Source organism: Dendrobates tinctorius, unplaced genomic scaffold, assembly GCF_039654945.1.
Source record: "Dendrobates tinctorius isolate UK_male_01 unplaced genomic scaffold, ASM3965494v1 ptg000005l, whole genome shotgun sequence".
In the NCBI taxonomy this organism is placed as follows: Eukaryota; Metazoa; Chordata; class Amphibia; order Anura; family Dendrobatidae; genus Dendrobates; species Dendrobates tinctorius.
The window spans coordinates 8,017,107-8,041,543 of record NW_027361673.1 but is presented as its reverse complement, the minus strand read 5'-3'; the positions used below and the strand labels follow the sequence as shown (position 1 = coordinate 8,041,543).

General features: G+C 38.8%; 1 protein-coding gene across 3 annotated transcripts in view; it reads left to right on the top strand.

The window, feature by feature from the left end:
• Positions 1–24,202, top strand: part of ZNF385D (zinc finger protein 385D) — a 615,949-nt gene extending 591,747 nt beyond the window's left edge. For all 3 annotated transcript variants that reach the window (XM_073568247.1, XM_073568257.1, XM_073568267.1), the window contains 2 exons: positions 19,682–19,783; positions 23,892–24,202. In XM_073568247.1, the coding sequence (XP_073424348.1) occupies positions 19,682–19,783; positions 23,892–24,125 (336 nt within the window). In that variant the 3' untranslated portion in view covers positions 24,126–24,202. The remainder of the gene's footprint in view (positions 1–19,681; positions 19,784–23,891) is intronic.
• The last annotated feature ends 235 nt before the right edge of the window (positions 24,203–24,437 follow it).

Genomic DNA, 24,437 nt, shown 5'->3' with positions numbered 1-24,437 from the left:
GGTGCCATAGCACTTCAGTGGGCCAGACAACATCAAGCCCCACTTCCAGGGAAGCATATAAAATGGTGCCGCCCCACTTTCAATAGGTGGAACCGCATCAAGCCACACCTCCCGGAAGGAAGTGCCACCCACAACAGCGTAAAAAATAACGCTAGCAAAGGGAAAATAGCACGCGAATTAATACAAAAACACCCCCTGTCTACCATGGCAGAGATGAATTTAAATAACATCCAGATATAATGGTAATTCAGTGATAACGATTGATCACATATGAAAGAGATGCAACAACACCACCTAAACGGAAATCACTTCAAGGGTTCTTAGGGGAACACAATACATCTCACCAATATGGTGAAATATATATATAGAGGGAGCGGGGAGAAAGACTAAAGCCCCCCTCACTAATATCAATACTGTTGGACAATGTAAGGTACCAATATGGAAAGGATATATACAAACGTACAATGCAGATCCTAATAATTGGTGACAAAAATAGTGATTTAGGCTTATAAAACAATCCTATCAGTGGATTGAAAATTGGGAGACAAAAAAGAAGGAATTCAAATGAAACAGTTGAAATTAATTTGCTCATTAAGGCCTTTAGGTGTTACCGTATCCAAATAGAAGTTCCACTTAGCCTCACATTGTAGCAACAACTGATCCCAGTTGCCGCCTCTCTGTGGTTTACAGACCCTATCAATTGCAGTAAAAGTAAGGCACGTAATCTGTCCATCATGCATACCATGAACATGCCTTGAGATAGAGGTGTCCCTCTTATGTGTTATATCTCCCACATGTTCACCGATCCTTCTCCTGAATTCACGAATTGTCTTTCCAACATATTCTGACCCACATTTACAAGTGACTTTATAAATGACGCCCTTGGTGCTACAATTCATAAAGTGTTTGATGGTATATTTCTTACCAGTCACATTGCTAGTAAAGGTCTTATTCACACCAATGTGTGAACAAGCCACACAATGGCCACACTTAAAGCAGCCCGTGACATCACTATGGAGCCATGTTTTGTTCACCGAAGATGAAAAATGACTCCGCACCAATCTATCCTTCAAAGAGCGTGCTTTCCTATATGTAATCATAGGGGAGGCACTCAAGTATGGGGAAACATCATTGTCCATCTGTAAGATGGACCAATGCTTCTTAATGATGTTCCTCACAGGAACCGCACCATTGTCATATGTAGTTATAAATCTGAGGGTATCATTAGCCGGAGGCTTTACTCTGCCAGTACTCAACAATTCAGATCGTCTGCTGTCCTTGACTCTTTGATAGGCCTGCTTCAACACATATTTGGGGTAACCCCTGTTTAAAAATCTATCCCTCAAATCTCTCGCTTGGGATTCAAAACTCAACGTATCGGAGCAATTCCTCCGAACCCTAAGGTATTGTCCCTTAGGGATGGCTTTTTTCAAATGTTGGGGATGATGGCTATCCCAATGTAATAAAGAGTTTGTTGATGTCGGTTTCCTATATGTCGAAGTCACTATTTCACCTTTCTCATACTTTTCGATCAGAATATCAAGAAAGGGCAGTCTCGATGTCTCGATAACTGAAGTGAAAAACAGGCCTATAACATTATGATTAAGAGCGACAACAAATTCCTTAAATTCCTCAACCGAGCCCCTCCATACAACGAAAATGTCGTCTATGTACCGCGTCCATAGCTCAGGGACACGGCACACAGATGACCCTTCATCTTCGTCACCACCAAAAACCAAGGTCTCCTCCCACCAGCCGAGGAGGAGATTAGCATAAGCCAGTGCACAGGGACACCCCATAGCAGTCCCCCTCAGCTGGTGGTAGACCCTGTGATTGAAGACAAAAAAATTCCTGGTGAGGCAGAACCGGAGGAGCTGCAAGACAAAAAGATTATGTTCTCGATATTGGCACCCTCTCATGTTCAAAAAATGTGACACTGCTTCCAAACCATATACATGCGGAATGGATGAATACAATGCCTCAACGTCAATACTAGCAAGATGAGCCTTAGGATCAACGTTAAGCCCATCCAATCGACGGAGGAAATCTGGTGTATCTTTCACAAAAGATTGTAATGAGGAAACAAAGGGAGACAAGATCTGATCTAGATAAATTCCTACATTCTGGCAGAGACTACCCACCCCTGAGACAATTGGTCTACCTTGTATATGGTTTGGAAGCAGTGTCACATTTTTTGAACATGAGAGGGTGCCAATATCGAGAACATAATCTTTTTGTCTTGCAGCTCCTCCGGTTCTGCCTCACCAGGAATTTTTTTGTCTTCAATCACAGGGTCTACCACCAGCTGAGGGGGACTGCTATGGGGTGTCCCTGTGCACCGGCTTATGCTAATCTCCTCCTCGGCTGGTGGGAGGAGACCTTGGTTTTTGGTGGTGACGAAGATGAAGGGTCGTCTGTGTGCCATGTCCCTGAGCTATGGACGCGGTACATAGACGACATTTTCGTTGTATGGAGGGGCTCGGTTGAGGAATTTAAGGAATTTGTTGTCGCTCTTAATCATAATGTTATAGGCCTGTTTTTCACTTCAGTTATCGAGACATCGAGACTGCCCTTTCTTGATATTCTGATCGAAAAGGATAAGAAAGGTGAAATAGTGACTTCGACATATAGGAAACCAACATCAACAAACTCTTTATTACATTGGGATAGCCATCATCCCCAACATTTGAAAAAAGCCATCCCTAAGGGACAATACCTTAGGGTTCGGAGGAATTGCTCCGATACGTTGAGTTTTGAATCCCAAGCGAGAGATTTGAGGGATAGATTTTTAAACAGGGGTTACCCCAAATATGTGTTGAAGCAGGCCTATCAAAGAGTCAAGGACAGCAGACGATCTGAATTGTTGAGTACTGGCAGAGTAAAGCCTCCGGCTAATGATACCCTCAGATTTATAACTACATATGACAATGGTGCGGTTCCTGTGAGGAACATCATTAAGAAGCATTGGTCCATCTTACAGATGGACAATGATGTTTCCCCATACTTGAGTGCCTCCCCTATGATTACATATAGGAAAGCACGCTCTTTGAAGGATAGATTGGTGCGGAGTCATTTTTCATCTTCGGTGAACAAAACATGGCTCCATAGTGATGTCACGGGCTGCTTTAAGTGTGGCCATTGTGTGGCTTGTTCACACATTGGTGTGAATAAGACCTTTACTAGCAATGTGACTGGTAAGAAATATACCATCAAACACTTTATGAATTGTAGCACCAAGGGCGTCATTTATAAAGTCACTTGTAAATGTGGGTCAGAATATGTTGGAAAGACAATTCGTGAATTCAGGAGAAGGATCGGTGAACATGTGGGAGATATAACACATAAGAGGGACACCTCTATCTCAAGGCATGTTCATGGTATGCATGATGGACAGATTACGTGCCTTACTTTTACTGCAATTGATAGGGTCTGTAAACCACAGAGAGGCGGCAACTGGGATCAGTTGTTGTTACAATGTGAGGCTAAGTGGATCTTCTATTTGGATACGGTAACACCTAAAGGCCTTAATGAGCAAATTAATTTCAACTGTTTCATTTGAATTCCTTCTTTTTTGTCTCCCAATTTTCAATCCACTGATAGGATTGTTTTATAAGCCTAAATCACTATTTTTGTCACCAATTATTAGGATCTGCATTGTACGTTTGTATATATCCTTTCCATATTGGTACCTTACATTGTCCAACAGTATTGATATTAGTGAGGGGGGCTTTAGTCTTTCTCCCCGCTCCCTCTATATATATATTTCACCATATTGGTGAGATGTATTGTGTTCCCCTAAGAACCCTTGAAGTGATTTCCGTTTAGGTGGTGTTGTTGCATCTCTTTCATATGTGATCAATCGTTATCACTGAATTACCATTATATCTGGATGTTATTTAAATTCATCTCTGCCCTGGTAGACCGGGGGTGTTTTTGTATTAATTTGCGTGCTATTTTCCCTTTGCTAGCGTTATTTTTTGCGCTGTTGTGGGTGGCACTTCCTTCCGGGAGGTGTGGCTTGATGCGGTTCCACCTATTGAAAGTGGGGCGGCACCATTTTATATGCTTCCCTGGAAGTGGGGCTTGATGTTGTCTGGCCCACCGAAGTGCTATGGCACCGCGCTATGTGCTTTTATGAAAGTGAGACATAATGCACTTCCAGAGACGGCTTTTGTATGCCAACCGGAAGTGGGGCACCCGTCATCTTGGTTCTACCGGAAGTGGGGCATTCCGAAGGGCGTCTACTGTGTTTTGAGACGTCACCGGAAGTGGGGCATCCGCCATCTTGGTTTCACAGGAAGTGTGGCGTCTTTGACCAGTGAGTGCTCTGTACCCATGAGGCTTTGCTTTGTGATGTCATGGGGCGGAGTTAATGTGAACTGTGGCGTGCACCTTGGGGAAGAATCACATAATGGAGGACAATTGATATGTAAAGTGAAAGTGAGTATACATGTGTGACTCACTGAATTAATTAGGATGGGGCTGTGTGGATCGCCCTGATGATATAAATAAGCCCTTTTTCCTCCGCTCACTGCAGACAGCAGAGAGTATTGAGAGCAGGAGGATGTATCTCTTAGCTTTAGCACTGTGGCACTTTTGAACAAGTTAGTCCCCTGAAGAATTACTTGGATGAAACGCGTTGGGACGCTCCTTGAAGGGAAAGTGTAGGGCTTGTGCAATTTAGGGCTAGCTGTGGACTGCCCTTGTCAGGGCAGGAGTCTGGGGATCAGATAATGGTCAGCTTATGAGGGTTGTGACAGGGTATTGTATTCCCACTGCTGCCTATCCATATGTATGATGAGTATCCCTGGAGACTCCTGACCGTCTGCAAAATATTGGTGAGATTGTTCCCTTTATTATTACTCTCATCTATTTGTGGCTATGAACCTTTCCCCTTTCTTTGGTTTAGCAAGTATATAAACATATGAGTGCAATTGGCTATGGCATTTTGCTATTTTTTATGCTGTATCCAATATATATAGATTGCTGTTTGGTTATCACATTAACGGCATTCTATACTCCTATCTGATGCTTTTGGGTGTATTCAATTATCCTTTGGGGATTACCCAATGTATGGGCATCTCGTTTTAATCACTTTTGGTGACACTTTAGGTTTGATTATTTTAGAGTTATGTATTAAAAGTTATATTTTATCTTACTTGCTGTTATACATTATACATTGTTGGGTGAGAATTCATTGTCAATCCCTGATTACTATTGGCATTTTTGCTGTATACTGATATATGTAAATCTCCCAAGCAGTCAAAGAATATACAGTGGGGCAAAAAAGTATTTAGTCAGTCAGAAATAGTGCAAGTTCCACCACATAAAAAGATGAGAGGCGTCTGTAATTTACATCATAGGTAGACCTCAACTATGGGAGACAAACTGAGAAAAAAAAATCCAGAAAATCACATTGTCTGGTTTTTTTTCATTTTATTTGCATATTATGGTGGAAAATAAGTATTTGGTCAGAAACAAAATTTCATCTCAATACTTTGTGATATATCCTTTGTTGGCAATGACAGAGGTCAAACGTTTTCTGTAAGTCTTCACAAGGTTGCCACACACTGTTGTTGGTATGTTGGCCCATTCCTCCATGCAGATCTCCTCTAGAGCAGTGATGTTTTTGGCTTTTCGCTTGGCAACACGGACTTTCAACTCCCTCCAAAGGTTTTCTATAGGGTTGAGATCTGGAGACTGGCTAGGCCACTCCAGGACCTTGAAATGCTTCTTACGAAGCCACTCCTTCGTTGCCCTGGCGGTGTGCTTTGGATCATTGTCATGTTGAAAGACCCAGCCACGTTTCATCATCAATGCCCTTGCTGATGGAAGGAGGTTTGCACTCAAAATCTCACGATACATGGCCCCATTCATTCTTTCATGTACCCGGATCAGTCGTCCTGGCCCCTTTGCAGAGAAACAGCCCCAAAGCATGATGTTTCCACCACCATGCTTTACAGTAGGTATGGTGTTTGATGGATGCAACTCAGTATTCTTTTTCCTCCAAACACGACAAGTTGTGTTTCTACCAAACAGTTCTAGTTTGGTTTCATCAGACCATAGGACATTCTCCCAAAACTCCTCTGGATCATCCAAATGCTCTCGAGCAAACTTCAGACGGGCCCGGACATGTACAGGCTTAAGCAGTGGGACACGTCTGGCACTGCAGGATCTGAGTCCATGGTGGCGTAGTGTGTTACTTATGGTAGGCCTTGTTACATTGGTCCCAGCTCTCTGCAGTTCATTCACTAGGTCCCCCCGCGTGGTTCTGGGATTTTTGCTCACCGTTCTTGTGATCATTCTGACCCCACGGGGTGGGATTTTGCGTGGAGCACCAGATCGAGGGAGATTCAGTGGTCTTGTATGTCTTCCATTTTCTAATTATTGCTCCCACAGTTGATTTCTTCACTCCAAGCTGGTTGGCTATTGCAGATTCAGGCTTCCCAGCCTGGTGCAGGGCTACAATTTTGTTTCTGGTGTCCTTTGACAGCTCTTTGGTCTTCACCATAGTGGAGTTTGGAGTCAGACTGTTTGAGGGTGTGCACAGGTGTCTTTTTATACTGATAACAAGTTTAAACAGGTGCCATTACTACAGGTAATGAGTGGAGGAAAGAGGAGACTCTTAAAGAAGAAGTTACAGGTCTGTGAGAGCCAGAAATCTTGATTGCTTGTTTCTGACCAAATACTTATTTTCCACCATAATATGCAAATAAAATGAAAAAAAACAGACAATGTGATTTTCAGGATTTTTTTTTCTCAGTTTGTCTCCCATAGTTGAGGTCTACCTATGATGTAAATTACAGACGCCTCTCATCTTTTTAAGTGGTGGAACTTGCACTATTGCTGACTGACTAAATACTTTTTTGCCCCACTGTGTATATATATATATATATATATATATATATATATATACACAGTACAGACCAAAAGTTTGGACACACCTTCTCATTCAAAGAGTTTTCTTTATTTTCATGACTATGAAAATTCTAGATTCACTCTGAAGGCACAACACAACTGATGGTCCCAACCCCATTTATAAGGCAAGAAATTCCACTTATTAAACCTGACAGGGCACGCCTGTGAAGTGAAAACCATTTCCGGTGACTACCTCTTGAAGCTCATCAAGACAATGCCAAGAGTGTGCAAAGTGGTAATCAAAGCAAAAGGTGGCTGCTTTGAAGAACCTAGAATATAAGACATATTTTCAGTTGTTTCACACTTTTTTCTTAATTATATAATTCCACATGTGTTAATTCATAGTTTTGATGCCTTCAGAGTGAATCTACAATTTTCATAGTCGTGAAAATAAAGAAAACTCTTTGAATGAGACGGTGTGTCCAAACTTTGGGTCTGTACTGTATATATATAATATATCTCATTAGACAATCTACATGGAACAATATAGAGTTATGAGTACACAACATATACTAGCGATAAATTGCAGCATATAGGGTTAATATACTATATAGCGGTTTAAGACTGTGCATATCTTATCATATAGATATAAAGATGATAAATACTTAACACTATGCACATAAAGTATGGGAGGAGAAACACCCACAAAAAAAGAAAGTGCCAGCACACGTATCCCCGGAAGAAGAAAGGTGAAATGTGCGTCGGGTGAGGGACACAGCTGATATTTCAGCTCCTATGGTTCTTAACAGGTAAATCCTGACCATATGCATGGTGATTTATTAAACTCACATAAGCTGGCACTTTGGTTTTTATGGATGTATCTCCTCCAATACTCCCCTCCCGAAATGCTAGAATTGCAGTTTTTAGCTGTTGCAGCAACAGTCAAAAAGAGTAATAAGAAGTGATTAAAACACTGGATCTACTCTACAATGGTATAATTAAAAACATCAGCTTTCTGGACAAAAAGACATGTCCTCACACAGCTCCAGGGTGAGAAGAATGAAAAAGTTATGGGTCTCTGAATATTGAGGAACAAATTACATTTTTCAAGTTCAACATATTTTAAGCTACTAAAATGATAAAAATAACTATACAAATATAGTATCATCATAATCGTACTGACCATGTTGTCTGTTTTTTACAGCACAATTAACACCCTAACATCAGTACTTAAACAATGCTTTTCTATATATCTATTATTTATCCATATTTCTGGTAACATGATGATATTTTTTGACAAGTTAGCCATACCGACTATTGAATGTAGCGTGCAACATTATGCCAAAAATGTGCCAAAAAAATGCAAATGTTGAAAAGTAACTGAACTTAAACCATTTGTGGTATGTCACTATACTAAGTAGGTCTGACATGATCACAATTATCATAAAATCACACTGGTGTAAAGTTTTTACCTAGACACACACATTTTTTTATCCTAAAACCTCTTAAAAATTGTATTAAGGCTAAATAATGCTTCAACCAGAAAGTAATCATAAAATGAATTCACAGAAATTTGTTATTGATATCAGCTTTTAAGATTGTGGAAAAAGTTCATGGATCAAGCTGAGTTTTGAGAAACAAGTGGAAAGGAAGAGAGGGGAGGATGAGTGCTTCATAGCTGTCAATCCATGTGTGTAACAGCTGTGAATATTGTTATCTTATGCCATTCAGCAGATGAGAAGGCAAACACCATGGTGTGCCTCTAAGGAAAATAGATCTCTCCCGCTTCACACTTGAAATCCTAATTATTTTTTTACCATACTAGAAAAAAAGAGTTAAAGTTCACAGCCTTCTACTATGATGGATTTGGGAAAATATGCAAAATATTTAATTGTGTTATTTTAAATTAAAATTAATTAATTGTCATCTAATCTATATTTCTGTACATACTTAATTCTGTATGCATAGTTACAGTTATTCTTGAAGGTTTTGTTATCTCTTCAGAATTTTCCTTATTTGTTAACAAATTAGACCTAAAATTGCATCAAATTTTCTCACGTCTTTAAAGTAGATAAAATGAACCAAATAAAACAAATGAGTAAAAAATGTTAGATTTAAAAAAAAAATTGCAGAAAATGATAACATGTTTGTGAAGGGCATAAGTATCTGATTTGACCCCCTTGGTTTAGCAAAAAATGAATCTAAATGTTTCCATTAATTGTTGATTAGTCCTGCTCATCAGCCTAGATGGATTTTAGCCCATTTTCTTCCAATTAATTGCTCAATTCAGGTATTACTACAACATTTCTGTAAAAATATCAGGACTCTAACTTGTCCCTTCCCAAGTTTTTTTTTGCAGAATGATATGTGCGCTTTTAGGCTGTGCGCACACGTTGCGGATTCTGATGCGGATTTTTCCGCGCAGATTTGGCTGAATCCGCAGGTAAATCCGCAGGTTCAGATTCCTGTAATGGAGCAGATGTCAAAACGCTGTGGATTCCACCCAAAGAAGTGACATGCTGCGGATTTAAATCTGCAGCTAATCCGCGCAGAAAAATCAGCAGCATGTGCACAGCGTTTTTCAAAATTCATAGACTTTAATGCTACCCTACAACGCAGAAGAACCTGCTGCAGATCTGCAGGGCCAAACTCAGATGTTATTAAGATTCAATTCATGGACAGATGTATAGACATTTTCCTTTAGAATATAAACATAAAATTCTGAATTTATTGTTCTATCAATGATGGCAAACTGTAATGACCCAGATTCAGCAAAACAGGACAGAACCATAATATATTACTACTTTTGGGCTTCACAGATGTCATAGTGTTTCATACAACAATGCACTGTTTTTCTTTTTCCAAATATAACACTGCTCACTTAAACTATAAAGCTCTATTTTAATCTTATCCACCCAAAAAAACATTATTTCAGCAGCTTTCTGGCTTGTTCAGGTGATCTTTGGAAAGTTGTAGATAGGCAGCAATGTGATTTTTCGAGTACAGTTGTTTCTCCTTGCAATCCTACCATGCACATCATTGCTGTGCCATGCCCTCTTTCTGGTGGCCTAATAAACATTAGCTAATGGATTAGAAGCCTGTTTTTGCTTAAAAAGTTTGTAAACTGGTGGACTATAATCTGCATTTAAATCTTGAAGTGATCTTTGTTGGTCAACCGCTTCTGGGGAGGGTAATAATGGTCCTGAATTTCCTATTTGTACACAATCTGTCTGACAGTGGCTCGGTAATCTTCAAATTCTTTAGAGATTGTTTTGTAACCTTTTGGAACTTTGTGAGTATCAAGGGCTCTTCTTCTGAGGTCCATATATTTATACTGTGCCTTGCAAAAGTATTCGGCCCCCTGGAACTTTTCAACCTTTTCCCACATATCATGTTTCAAACATAAAGATACCAACTGTAAATTTTTGTGAAGAATTAACAACAAGTGGGACACAATTGAAAAGTTGAACAAAATTTATTGGTAATTTAAAATTTTTGTGGAAATTCAAAAACTGAAAAGTGGGGTGTGCAATATTATTCGGCCCCTTTACTTTCAGTGCAGCAAACTCGTTCCAGAAGTTCATTGTGGATCTCTGAATGAGCCAATGTTGTCCTAAATGACTAATGATGATAAATATAATCCACCTGTGTGTAATCAAGTTTCCATATAAATGCACCTGCTCTGTGATAGTCTCAGGGTTCTGTTTGATGCACAGAGAGCATCATGAAGACCAAGGAACACAACAGGCAGGTCTGTGATACTGTTGTGGAGAAGTTTAAAGCTGGATTTGGATACAAAATGATTTCCAAAACTTTAAACATCCCAAGGAGCACTGTGCAAGCGATCATATTGAAATGGAAAGAGTATCATACCACTGCAAATCTACCAAGACCTCTCCCTCCCTCTAAACTTTCATCTCAGACAAGGAGAAGACTGATCAGAGATGCAGCCAAGAGGCCCATGATCACTCTGGATGAACTGCAGAGATCTACAGCTGAGGTGGGACAGTCTGTCCATAGGACAACAATCAGTCGTACACTGCACAAATCTGGCCTTTATGGAAGAGTGGCAAGAAGACAGCCATTTCTCAAAGATATCCATAAAAAGTGTTGTTTAAAGTTTGCAACAAGCCAGCTGGGAGACACACCAAACATGTAAGAAGGTGCTCTGGTCAGATGTATAACAAAATTGAACTTTTTGGCAACAATGCCAAACGATGTGTCTGGCGTAAAGGCAACATAGCTCATCATCCTGAACACACCATCCCCACTGTCAAACATGGTGGTGGCAGCATCATGGTTTGGGCCTGCTTTTCTTCAGCAGGGATAGAGAAGATGGTTAAAATTGATGGGAAGATGGATGGAGCCAAATACAGGACCATTCTTGAAGAAAATCTGTTGGAGTCTGCAAAAGACCTGACTGGGACAGAGATTTGTCTCCCAACAAGACAATGATCCCAAACATAAAGCAAAATCTACAATGGAATGGTTCACAAATAAATGTATCCAGATGTTAGAATGGCCAAGTCAAAGTCCAGACCTGAATCCAATCGAGAATCAGTGGAAAGAGCTGAAAACTGCTGTTTACAAATGATCTCCATTAAACCTCACTGAGCTCAAGCTGTTTGCAAAGGAAGAATGGGCAAGAATTTCAGTCTCTCGATGTACAAAACTGATAGAGACATAGCCCAAGCGACTTGCAGCTGTAATCGCAGCAAAAGGTGGCGCAACAAAGTATTAAGTTAAAGGGGCTGAATAATATTGCACGCCCCACGTTTCAGTTTTTGAATTTCAACAAAAATTTAAAATAACCAATAAATTTCGTTCAACTTCACTATTGTGTCCCACTTGTTGTTGATTCTTCACCAATAATTTACATTTGTTATCTTTATGTTTGAAGCATGATATGTGGGAAAAGGCTGAAAAATTCGAGGAGGCTGAATACTTTTGCAAGGCACTGTATATTTTTTATTTGTTTTGTTTTGTTGACTGTGGAATATATATTTCATAAAGAAGCAGTATACATTCATTTTTTTAGATTTCTTTGCTGAATCTCAAATGCTAATTTGTTTCCCAATGCTTATAATTTGCCATGATTTTTTTATTGCTTTGTAAGCTATACAAGCACACTGAAATCAGCTTTAACACAGAATGACAGCAATCCTAATAATATGAAACGGCTGGACTTAAATCCTATTTTTCTCACTATAGTCAATTTTGATATTCAAGTTATATTGTGCCTTTAAGCACTGGCAATATCTTAAACATGCAGGAAATGACCTCACATAATCTTCTATAGAGATACAGTATGTACACCCACAAAGCTCTATATGGCTCAGAAAAGATTTATAATTTTACAGGGAGTGTAAATGTGATATTCAAAATCAATATTATGCCTCTACATGGTTTGTGTGTATTTAACAGTGTATTATGATTGACTATGAGAATCTTTATTTTTGTATGAGAGATGAGCAAATCTTTTGATATTTGGCAGGGCAGTATAGTGTAATAAATAAAGTGTTCAGCCATAAGATGTGTGGTTGGTGCAGATGTACAGTGGCAGTAGAAGAAGTCACACAATATAATAATACCGGGTGAGTCATAAAGGACGGACGTTTTTAAACTAATCATAAAATCGTTAAATATTTATTAAATATAAATGTATTCACAGATTTGGTTACGTATACTAATAGCATTTGACAAATTCAAGTGTGGAAAACAACATCTGCCATGTGGTGGCCATTATCAGTGATGCATTTCCAAAGGCGTTCTTGGAAGTTGGCATCAACACGTTCCAACACAACTCTGTCGATTTGGGCAACTTCCACTCGAATAGCTTCCTTCAGTTCTTGTAATGATTGAGGCTTAAGCTTGTATACACGTGATTTGAGGTGACCCCATAAGTAATAATCGCACATGGACAGGTCTGGGGACCTAGGAGGCCAATTAATATCGCCAAACCTGGAAATGATGCGACCAGGGAAGAGAGGGCGAAGAACGTTCATTGTTGCTCCGGCTGTGTGGGCCGTTGCCCCATCTTGTTGAAACCACACACTAGAGATGGGGATATGTTGCCGTCGTAACTCAGGAACAAAGAAGTTATTTATCATGGCGATATAACGTTGTGAGTTCACGGTAACAGTATTGCCATTATCGCCTTCGAAAAAGTACGGACCGATCACGCCATATTTGCCCATAGCGCACCACACCGTTACCTTAGGGCTGTGCAGCGGTCGTTCGTGTAATTCTTTCGGATTTTCATAGGCACAATAACGGCAGTTCTGCTGATTAACCATGCCATTGACATGGAAATGAGCTTCATCACTCATGAATAAAATAAGGTTGTCGTTTTGCTCAATAATTGCTTCCATCTCATGTGCGAACTTCAGTCGCGCTGCGTAATCCCCGCGCTCCAACTGTTGCACAATGGCCAATTTATAGGGGTGGAAATGCAGGTCTAAATGCAAAATACGCCTTACTGTACGATTACTGAGGGCAAGTTCTAAAGAATGTTTCCGAGCAGATCGACTCGGACTACGCAGCATGGCTTGCCTGACGCGTTCCACATTTTCAGGGGTACGTGCCGTTCGTGGAGCCCCCGGTGGTCGTTTGTTCATTAGTGTACCTCGTGTACGGAGTGCTTCAACCCAACGTAGGATAGTGTTACGAGCGGGAACAGCTTGATTTCTGTGAATATTGAAATGACGCCGAAACTCACGCTGAACGGCTGTGATACACTCATTATTCTTGACAAAACTGTCGTACGCAAAAACGCGATGTTCTATCGTCCACGGCACCATAGCTTAAACTGAAACTAAAATAAAAACAATGCTTTCACCTCACAAACATAACCCCGCCTCCCGCACATCTCTACCTCCACCTGGTGGTGAGTTATAGCCACTTCAAATACATCCGTCCTTTATATTTAACGATTTTATGATTAGTTTAAAAACGTCCGTCCTTTATGACTCACCCGGTATAATGGGTCAGTCAAGAGAATGCCTGGTAATGTAGAATCACCAATGGCAGCTTAGAGTACTACAGTATAGATAACATACTGGACAGGGAGTATATTCACAACTTTGTATGGGACATTAACACCGACAATAGCAGAAGAGCACAGAAGACACAATGGACAGGCAGAAAGACAGATGGTGCAGCCAAAGTAATCATTGATACAAGCAGTAGGTGAATGAAAGTTAACACTGATCCATATCTGATTAATTTTGGCAAATGTAAATTTTCCCAAGCTTGAATAGGATAACCTATTCTGTGTCAGTGTGAGAAAGCTACTATCTGTAACGATTTCTCTATAACAGTACACTGCAGCCTGGACATAAGAGTATGTTCATAGAAAACTGGGTCAGTTATCACTGGTTGATTCTACTGAGCCCGGACTTCAAGTGAATGGAGCTTAGGTTGCCTTCTAGACAAAAGTCACAGTGCAGATATGATTGAACCTGTGACCTGAGCATCAAGTTGGTTCTGCGTCAGGTAAAACAGCTGGTCCATTATGTCAGATATACTGTAATTATGGCTGCCTTTGTTATTTGTTGTAGATGTAGTGCTACCACAGGCAATAGAGCATTGATTCTGAAGAGAGTGTAGATTGGTCGTTTGGTCAAGTATGTGTGCAGCAGAGTCATTCTGCGAAAGCTTCAAAAAACAAAACTTTTGCTAAGACACAAATTTGTACTCCCATTCTGAAGCTGAAAAAAAATTCCTTAATTGTTCTTGTATACTTGGGGTCTAAAAGAATGGTTATCCTAGACATCCCTTGGCTTTAAGGCAATGTTATATTTGTCATTCCACAAGCATTCCAGCAAATAGCTTGTTAACTTTCTGTTCCATACTATGAGGATTGGTCATCATGGCCAGAATCATCAGTTTCTTCATCCATTTTTACTCTGTCAGTCTCTTCCCCTGCTTGTGCCAACTCAGTATTCCCCTCAACATCAACCAACTATAGCTCATTCTCATCCACATCTTGCTGTATGCAATATGTACCTTGAGTGTTCGCACTGGGCAAATCCTGCAGATCGTTCTACTGGGATATTATTTTTCTTTCTCAAAAACAGGTGGTTTGGAATTGCTTCTGGCAAACTTTGAAATGTGGCAGTTCAGTTTCCATACAAATGGATGACTGAATGCATGTTTCATTGGTACAGAAAAGGCTAACTGATGAAAAAAAACAGTTAATGAGAATGATGATGGGTCTGAAGACAACAAAAAGTCCTAGATATCAGATTTTAGGAAGACCATCATGAGGAGAAGGACAGCAGCTTGATGTTGCTCATCTTTTCGGTTAGTTTGCTTCCCCATGTGTATCAGGATGTATATGGATTATTTTTCAACAGCACAGCCTGCACAATGCAATAGACTTTTCCTCTAGCAAAGTAGGAAGAAAATCCTACACCTGAGATGTCCATACATAGGAATTTTCTCCACCATTACCACCCCTAGAGCTTTCAGGCAATTGATATCAGTCACAACATCACCTGCTTCCAAACTTAGTACAGAAAAGCAGATCCTTCCTCAGAAAATCTTTTAACTGGGCTTTGGTTCTGCTCTTTAATGCCATCACCACCCCTCATATGGCTGATAACATGACCTACTCTAACCTACTCTGCACTTTGACTTAAATCGCAGTTGTCAGCAGCATTAGCTATCATTTGGCTCATAGCTGCTGCATTGCAGATAAAGGTATGAGAACCTGCCTATTTCCCACCTTGAAATTAACTCTGGTTCAAATTGCTACTACCATTACCAGTGTCCATACCCCCACAGCAGTCTGCTACAGCAAAACAGCTTGGTATTACAATCATGCTCTTTCTTCTCTGGTACAATGCCATTCAAGTACAAAGATTGATTTATCATTGCTTCCAGTAAGTCAACTGGATGAATTTGTTCTGGTGAAGTATCTTACTTAGCCCCCAGGGTTTCTGTTGGATAAGAGACTCAGGGACATAGCAGAAACTTCTCTCATAGATTGAATTGAAATTCTGTTCTATACAACATTAAGTTATATGGCAGAAGAGGAGGATGACTGAGCAAGATATTATCTCACGCAGATGGTGATGAAGTCGCTGTCCAAAACTACATCATCCTGTGATGTGACATATGTACATTTATGCCGTTTGCTTGCTTCCCATTGATACAGAAGAAGGCAAGTATGACCAGCATTTGGCACTGCTGCTGCTGGGATGTTTGCTGCCATCAATGCCTTTGAGGTGATGCTACAGCTAGCAGCTCCCAAATTTTTAATCATGTGTGGGATTTTTTGCTGTCACACTACCATTGACAGTGCCACTTCTTCATTTAACAAACATTTTCAACCCAAATGCTTAGCTAACCCTGGAAAAATATCATCCAGAAATGCTAGGTAGGAGGCATGTAATGGCCAAAAATTTTTGTGCAGCACCAACCTGCCTATAATATCAGTGTGGTGTGTATTTGTCTCCAATTTGAAAATATAAACAGGTGTGCCAAAACTGACCTGTACAGTTCAATGCCTCAGTTTAAAGCAATAATTTGCAAATTTCTGATTAAAGCATATTACCTCTCCTTTACCCAAAAAGTAAGAAGTAAGAAAAAAGTGTTAAGAGGTTTTTATACTTGGCAAAAAAATACTGCAACAGCTCATGGTATAGTTGAGTGATGCATTGTTGGCAAATTGGAAAATTAAAACATGTTTGCCAAAATAAACCTGGTGTATATTGTGGCACCCCTGAGGGTCCAGTCACCACAGAGGTACTGCACCTCATCCAGACAAGTGGTATCCCACCCTCAGGTAAGGAGGGATCACCACTCAGGACTCCTAACACTCGCACCCAGCACACACTATTTTAGTCAGGGCATCTAGGTGTACCCTTCGGGAGGATGGCCTCATCCCAGACTCGCTAGGAAAGGGTGTTGGGGAGATAGTGGGGAAGGTAGGCAGAAGGGGAGGAGCTTAGGAAGTGGAGTGATTTTAGAACAGCAAATCAGAGGAGTGAGTGGGCGGAGTTAAGCCTGAGGTAAAGGATCTTTCTGGAATATCCAGTCAGTCGGTGGCAGGACAGCAGATAAGTAGGACTGACGTGGAGGAAGTAGAGTCAGAGAGATACCTTAAAGACAGAAGAAAGCTCATAAGAGAAGGAAGGGATCCTAGGGGCACGGATAGTGCGAAAGCCAACCGTGGGGCTCGTAGCCTGAAAAGGAAGGACCAGGCCAGAGTGAGGGAGCCGGCCCCTAAGCCTAGCGGAGTACACCAAACAAGACTCAACTAGTAAGCCAGAGGCTGTGGTGACTGTAGTGCAACAGCCAAATCCATGAGCATTCCTCAAAATGGCAGCTGTGGAAGTAAAGGACCCCGGGGCCTGACCCATGTCACCCGGCAAGGTCCAAGGCTGCTGGACTGGGGACACTGCTTCTGCAGGCACAAGACAGGAGAGTAAGGAGATCAGCGCAGAAGGAGAGTCGACGTGGCCTAGAAAGGTGAACACAAAGAGGAGTCTTGAAAAGGTGTTCCTGATCTACCTGGGGGTTTGCCGGACCCCTCCCTGGAAGGACACAGTACCAAGTGGGCTACTGCATGCAGGAACTGTGAGTAAAGATCTTGAAACTGCACCCAGTTGTGTCCTTGGTGTCATTTACAACTCGCCTGCCATGCACTGCATTCGCCATCTCTGTCACCGGCTCAACTGCCATGGGACACAACTCTGCCCATGGAGAGCTTCACCATCTTGGCTGCTTTAACACCGTCCCAGTGGATCTGCATCGCAGCGTCGGCTACCCTAGCTAAATACCACGGGTGGCGTCATGATTCCCCTCTTCCCAATTAATTATCCCACCATCTTTCCCCTCTTCTAACTTCCATCTTCTTTATTGGACACCCAGGGCCATGGACCGGGTCACCATCATCACCGTGACACCTTCCCCCTTAAAACAGTCTGAAAGGCCCAGTACCGAGTTCCCCCAGCCCTGCGGGGCGTTCCATATATTGTTTTCAAATTCTTCTTATTTTTTAGCTACAGATTGGGATAAGTGTGGTGTGCGCTGCTGAATCACTCAAATTCCAGATATTATTAGTACATGTGGTTTTATTATTCAACTCATTTCAGAGTTCAAGACTCCTTCATCAGGACACAGCAGGAACAACAGCAGTGCAGAAATTAGTGATTCAGCATTGCAGATATTTATCACACTCATCCCAATCTGTATCTAAACAACTGGTCTTTCCTGGACTCATGGATCTGCTGCATCAAATCCTTTCAATGCTTCAACTTAACTACATCTGGTGAGTGCAAACCTATGGATTAATCTTTTAACCTTCTCAGATAAGACACTATTTGCGCTCTTTCCTTCAACAGTATTTATAGAATCTTATTATTTTTTCTAACACTATTCTCCCCTTGACCAAAAAAATAGCCAAAAATGCTATGTTGTTTGGTAGGTTCATGAATAAAACGGAACTTATGGACACAATCAATAGTATTGTTGTGTTGAATACACTTGTTAAGTTGTACTAGTTAATCACTTATCCAAATAATTAACATTTTCTGTATTTCTCATATAAACATTTTATTTTTTATTTTATCTTCCCCATAAACAAAAAATACGCTACATACGTGCACACAGGAAGAAAGTTACAGCTTGGTAAACTGGACTTGTAAAACTTTAACTTTCTTACAGCATTTTAATTATGTGTTTAGATATATATATATTTTTTTAATTATGGATCCTTGATCTAAAATATAACATCATCCTAAAATCCTACATTGCTAAGTAGCTATAGTAGGTAGCTTCATGCTCAAATTTGTCTAAAATTGACTATTAAAACAGGCATTCAAAAATTAAAATGTGTCCCTTTTTAAAGATTAAAAAAGCCTGCCAGCTACATGTCCCTAGATCAAGCACGTGCAAGTTGCTACTATATTCGGGTGGTGTGTACTGGTCTAATATTGGGCTATCACAAGAAAATATACATAATAAAATATTTTTTTACAACATGCACACTTTGTTATGTAGACAGCTGCATTTAAAGGGAAATTGTCGGCAGGATTTTGCTATGTAATCTGAGGACAGCATGAAGTAGTGGTTAAAACATGGAATTCAATGTTGTGTCACATGTCAAACTGTGTGATATTATTTACTTAGACTGTAGGTTTTAGCACCTGGTGAATATCATTGCTGTGAGAAGCTGGTGCATGCTTGCAAGTTCGACTCCTCCCCCTTCTCTGATAAGCAGCTCACTGTGGATAGAGTATGCACATACAGAGCTTAGTGTAGAAGGTGGTAGCTGTCTCAGCTCTTCTCTAATAAGCAAAAAGGGCAGTTTTCCAAAGTGCATTTCTGATCAAAGAGTTAAGTATACAGAGTATTGTTCTATGTACTTGTTGCATATTCCTGTACCTGATTATTACTTGATTTTAGCGTGGATGTTACTTTTAGGCTGCATTCCCACAGCTCTTGGTGAGTTTTTTGAATTTGCAAATTTTTTGCATCATTTCTACACCCGTTACGTGAAATTGACTACTTGCATTTTTTTAAAAAAATTAAGCAGCGTAAATAGTTCATCAAAAAACTCATCATGGAGGCAAAGCCTTTATTGCTTTTTCTGTATACTGTTCCAAAATGTTGAATTCAATTGTAGTGAAAAAATATTAAATATCAATAAAGTGATTATAAATTATATCAGGTCATAAAAGGTAACCTAAAATAAATTAGAAATTAAGCTCAATAATAATGAATAGTTAGCATATTTCGAAAAAATGATTTGTTGTCTATCCAATCATATTGCAGACTTTATTTATTATTTATTTCATCTTTCTTATTGTTGCAGCACATAAGTAGTCGAAGGCACAAAGACAGAGCTGCTGGAAAACCACCCAAACCTAAATATAGTCCTTACAATAAAGTACAGAAAATGACCTCCCCACTTGGGGTAAGTTTGAAACTACTTGCAGCATAAACATGAAAATAATATAAATTGTTATATTAATCCCTTGTAATTCAGATAGGATCCCATATCAATTATATCATCCAAGGTCTGTTGTATATGCCATTGCCTTTAAAATCTTTACCATTATCATGCTTTTAGGATTTATTATTAATTTTCACTACAGGTCATTTATGAGATAGCATTTGTAGCTCATACTTATTCTACACATGAACATAATCTTAACAATCCAATCATCAAACTAGTCTAAAGTTGCAATTTCACATTAGAATAAATATTTCAATTTGAAAAAACTTAATGTTAACATTAAATTAATAATTAGTTATCTAGCAATGAACAATCTTTATGAATGATATAGGGTTGCATACATCTGACACATATGTTTTATGCTCTTATTTTATGCAATAATGTATGAAAACAAAATAAAAACTGTAATAAATGTATTTATTAGACTAAATGTTACATTGTATTCATTTTGTACCTATACATATATTCACCATTGCCTGTATGTAATACAGAAAATGGCATTAAAAAGCCTACTTGGGGATAGAGAGTGTGCTCTATCACCATTTCTACTTGGAGTGCTCACAGAACACAGGAGATCCAAGCTACAATATATTAAAAAGAATGAATTGTTTAATAAATATTAATGTATACTCATCAGTTAATGTAATGTTCACAGAATTCTTATCTTTACCAGGGAGGTAACATTTAGAATCCCACTTTTACTTTTATATAAAGCATTAGTTTAGTTATTAATACAATACATTATAGTAGCATAGTTGCGCATAGTTACTAATTAGATTCCTGACCATAATTTTTAGAGTTTGACAATGAATGAAGATATCTGGTTGCAGTAGGCCACTCCACCAGTTTTCTTTTTGAACTGTTTTGATATTGCTTCTTCATAGGGGGGAGAAAGTACCCAGTAAAATTTTACTGAAAAATGATCGTCAATGTTTTCACAACTTAATCGACACATACAATAGATTTTAAAATCAAAAAGTGCATTAGATCCTTTTTGCATGCCTTCATGGAGTACATCTCCTAAATTGCCATATAATCTAGCCATGTATGTGTATTGAATTACATTTCCATTTAGCTTTCTACAGAGTCTTTGATAAACTGCACTTGAGTTTCTGTAATTGTTTGTAAGCTTGTTTTTGCTTGAAATTACCACCTCTTTTGATAGAAATTATTATCTTAAAAGAACATCTTTTCAGTCTTCTCAATCATTCCATGAAAGTAACTACAGCTATTAAAACATGCAGCATACAAGAGCGGATTTTTGTCCTCCAGGGTGTTTCACTGTATAATTGAGATAAGCTCTCTGTAAAACTATTTTTTCTTATCTAAATACGGCATGCCTGCTGAAAAAGAATTAAAATAACTATACTTACGTAAACATTATTTGAAACATTATTTGACATATTTATAATGTACATGTACATTTACTACTAATTAATATTAAAATCATTAGATCATTAACTTTTTTCTGCAATCAGGGAACTTACGGTTATTGTTCTTTCATTTGCACATTTTCTTTTTGTCTATTGTTCTCTCCATAGTCTTGCTCCTTGTTCATTTTCTAAGCTGCTCAATAATCTTAGGGAACATAAGGAATTTATCAAAGTCTTTTCCCTCCTCCATGCTACAAGCAAAGAGCTAGATCTGTCAATAAAAGTCTAATATTCTTTAAGGGCACCTAAGCAAGTTTGCAATCAGAGTGAATTAACAGCAATGTAATGTACTGCTATGTAATTTGCAATTAAAGCTCAGAATTAATGTTTGCAACTAAAGTTTCGCAAGTCAAGGTTTAGCTCTATTTATATGGATTAGTTACAGGCCATATGAGCCTTTAAAATATGTGTTAGTAGTTAATTTGACAATTTGGATTTTGGGTTTTTGAGCTTTTCATGATGGCTCCACAGAAAAATGTAAAATGAGTCGGACACCATAAACTGTTCAAACCAAGCCCAGATGCTTGGTGTACCCTGAGAAATTAAGTATACCTCACCCAGTTCATTTTTTATATTTATGTTTGCTCTCCTCTGACACCTGTAAAGCCAGAGCTGTCAATCAAGGAAGAATAGGGCAGAGATAAATGCAATACAGGTATTTGGAAAGGTGAACTAACCACGGTTAGGAAGCCCCAAGTGCTTAATTTGTAGAGACATTTTGTGGTCACAGAGTTCCTTTAAAATTAGACCCTTTTCTTATGTAATCTTGCAGTGATACATATTACAATCACTTCATTATTCACTATTGAATAATCACTTTGTGCCACATTCTTAACATTTTTCATTTCCCCTTTTGTGTTTATTTCCTACTACTTTTACATAACCCCATGTTCCATAGCACCTTTCATCACTTTATAATAGAATGTATCCTGAGTCCTAACTTTCTTTCTGTTGCTGAGATGACTTTTTTTAGTCACTACTTCTTACTGTGGGATATATAAGAAAAGATGCTGCTAAAATCTCTAGAGAAAACAATGTGCTAGGGAGCCTAAGGGTATCTTCTACTGAACCTGACTACAATTATAAAAACAAACACATTGCTGGAATTTAAGGAGATATTTTAATTCAGTTTCACCTGAGGCTGAGTTGTCATTATTTTCATCAAATTTATGAAAGTGCCATATACAGTTTCATGTTTTTTCTGTATTTTTAGCTGTAACACTTATGTGTGAAGCAAGTTTTACTGTGACTTTTTAAACTTTTAATTTTTAAATCTGGGTTAGACCAATTTGCACAGAAGACAATGCACACTTTTCCATTCAAGGTTTCAAACAAAATTAAAGATAGCCATGTAAAATTAAAAAAAAAGTCACACATTTTCCAGCAAAAATAATGTGCGCCAAAATTTACGACATTTTGTTGGCAATGAGCTTGATGAATTATAAATGTATAAAGATATGTCTATATATAAAAAAGTGTAAGGTAACACCTAACTATAAAAGTTCAATGACTTTCATGTTCAGTGTTAAATTTCTGCATTATGATATCTTAATTTAGCTTGTTCAAACATATGCAGCGGGTGAAATTGTATGTGTGTATTGGGTGTATTGAACATGTCACCAACTTCCTAAGTAAAGATATTGGCATGAAATTCTCACCAGATGTCAGTAACAACCCATTCATCTACATAGAGAAAGAAATCGAACCACTATAGCCATGCAGCGTTGGGGTCCAGTGTTCAAATCCCACCAAGGACAACATTTGCAATGAGTCTGTATGTTCTCCCAGTGTTTAGGTACTATAGTTTCCTACCATTTACAAAAAGATACTGGAAGGGAAATAAGATTGTGAGCCCCAATGGGATGTCTGTAAAGTGCTGTGTAATTAATGGCATTGTATAATTGGGTAAAATAAATAATACAAAATAAACCTGGTAATAAAATTATTTAAGTAAGAATTGTAGGTTTAGCCCTATTTCTACTTCAAACTATATATGTAAAATTTTTTATTATTTTTTTTGCATAAAATTACCAATTACTAGTGTAAGCTCTTAATAATCATTATTAGGGTTGATCAAATAGCTTTGTATAAGTGCTTATCCAAATAGCTATATCGCTTAACAAATAGCTGCATCGGTAATCTGGATACCTGAAGCGTTCCCGATAATCAGCTGTTCGGCGCTACAGCTGCATGTGTTGCGGTTGTGTGACAGTCACAACACACAAGTTCTCCATGCATGTGTTGTGACTGTCACACAGCTGCAACACATGCAGCTGCAATGCCAAACAGCTGATTATCAGGAGCGCTCCAGGTATCCGTGTTCCCGATGCAGCTATTCAGTAAGCTCTAGAGCTATTCGTATAAGCACTTATCCAATGCTATTCGATCAACTCTAATCATTATATTTGATGTTTAGAATTTTGAAGTCTATCTAGCTTAAAGGAATAATTAAATGTTTTCACTTTGCAAATATTTTTCAATGTGTTAAATCTGAAAGTTTTACTGAAGAAACCATTCAATAGTTGCACACTCTATTAATCCATAAGATAGATAATTAGAATTGATATATTTTATGGAATTATTAATGCAAAAAATTAAACAATTTATTAAACTTAATGTCCTTTGTTCCACAGATAAAAATAGCCTTTTCTAAACAACGTCTAAAGCCATTAACCACAAGAATATTACCAAATCCTCTGGCGGCAGCAGTAGCAGCTGCGTCAGTTGCTGTGAATTCACCCTTCAATCTCCGTACTACACCAGCAGCTACTCTATTTCAGACTTCAGCACTTCCTTCAGCACTTCTACGGCCAGCTCCTGGGCCAATACGTACCACCCACACACCTGTTTTGTTTGCTCCTTACTGAATTATAAGCAGGGATAGTTGTACTGCAATAACTTTTTTTCTGAAGCAAAATAAAAAATGACAAAAAAACCTTAAGAACTATGCAGTGTTTCTTCTTTTGTTTGAATTAAACATAAGCCAGTTGAAACTGCTGGAGACATGCAAGAAAGGTCCTATTTTCTTATATGAGAACATTACTTATTGTAAATTAATTTTGTTGTTTAATTGTTGCTTAAAAAAATCTATAAATGGTTCTACATAAGAAGAATTAAGATTCACTAATTATGTGCCACTGGCCAGAACTATGACAGTTTGGTAATAGTGCATATCGGTT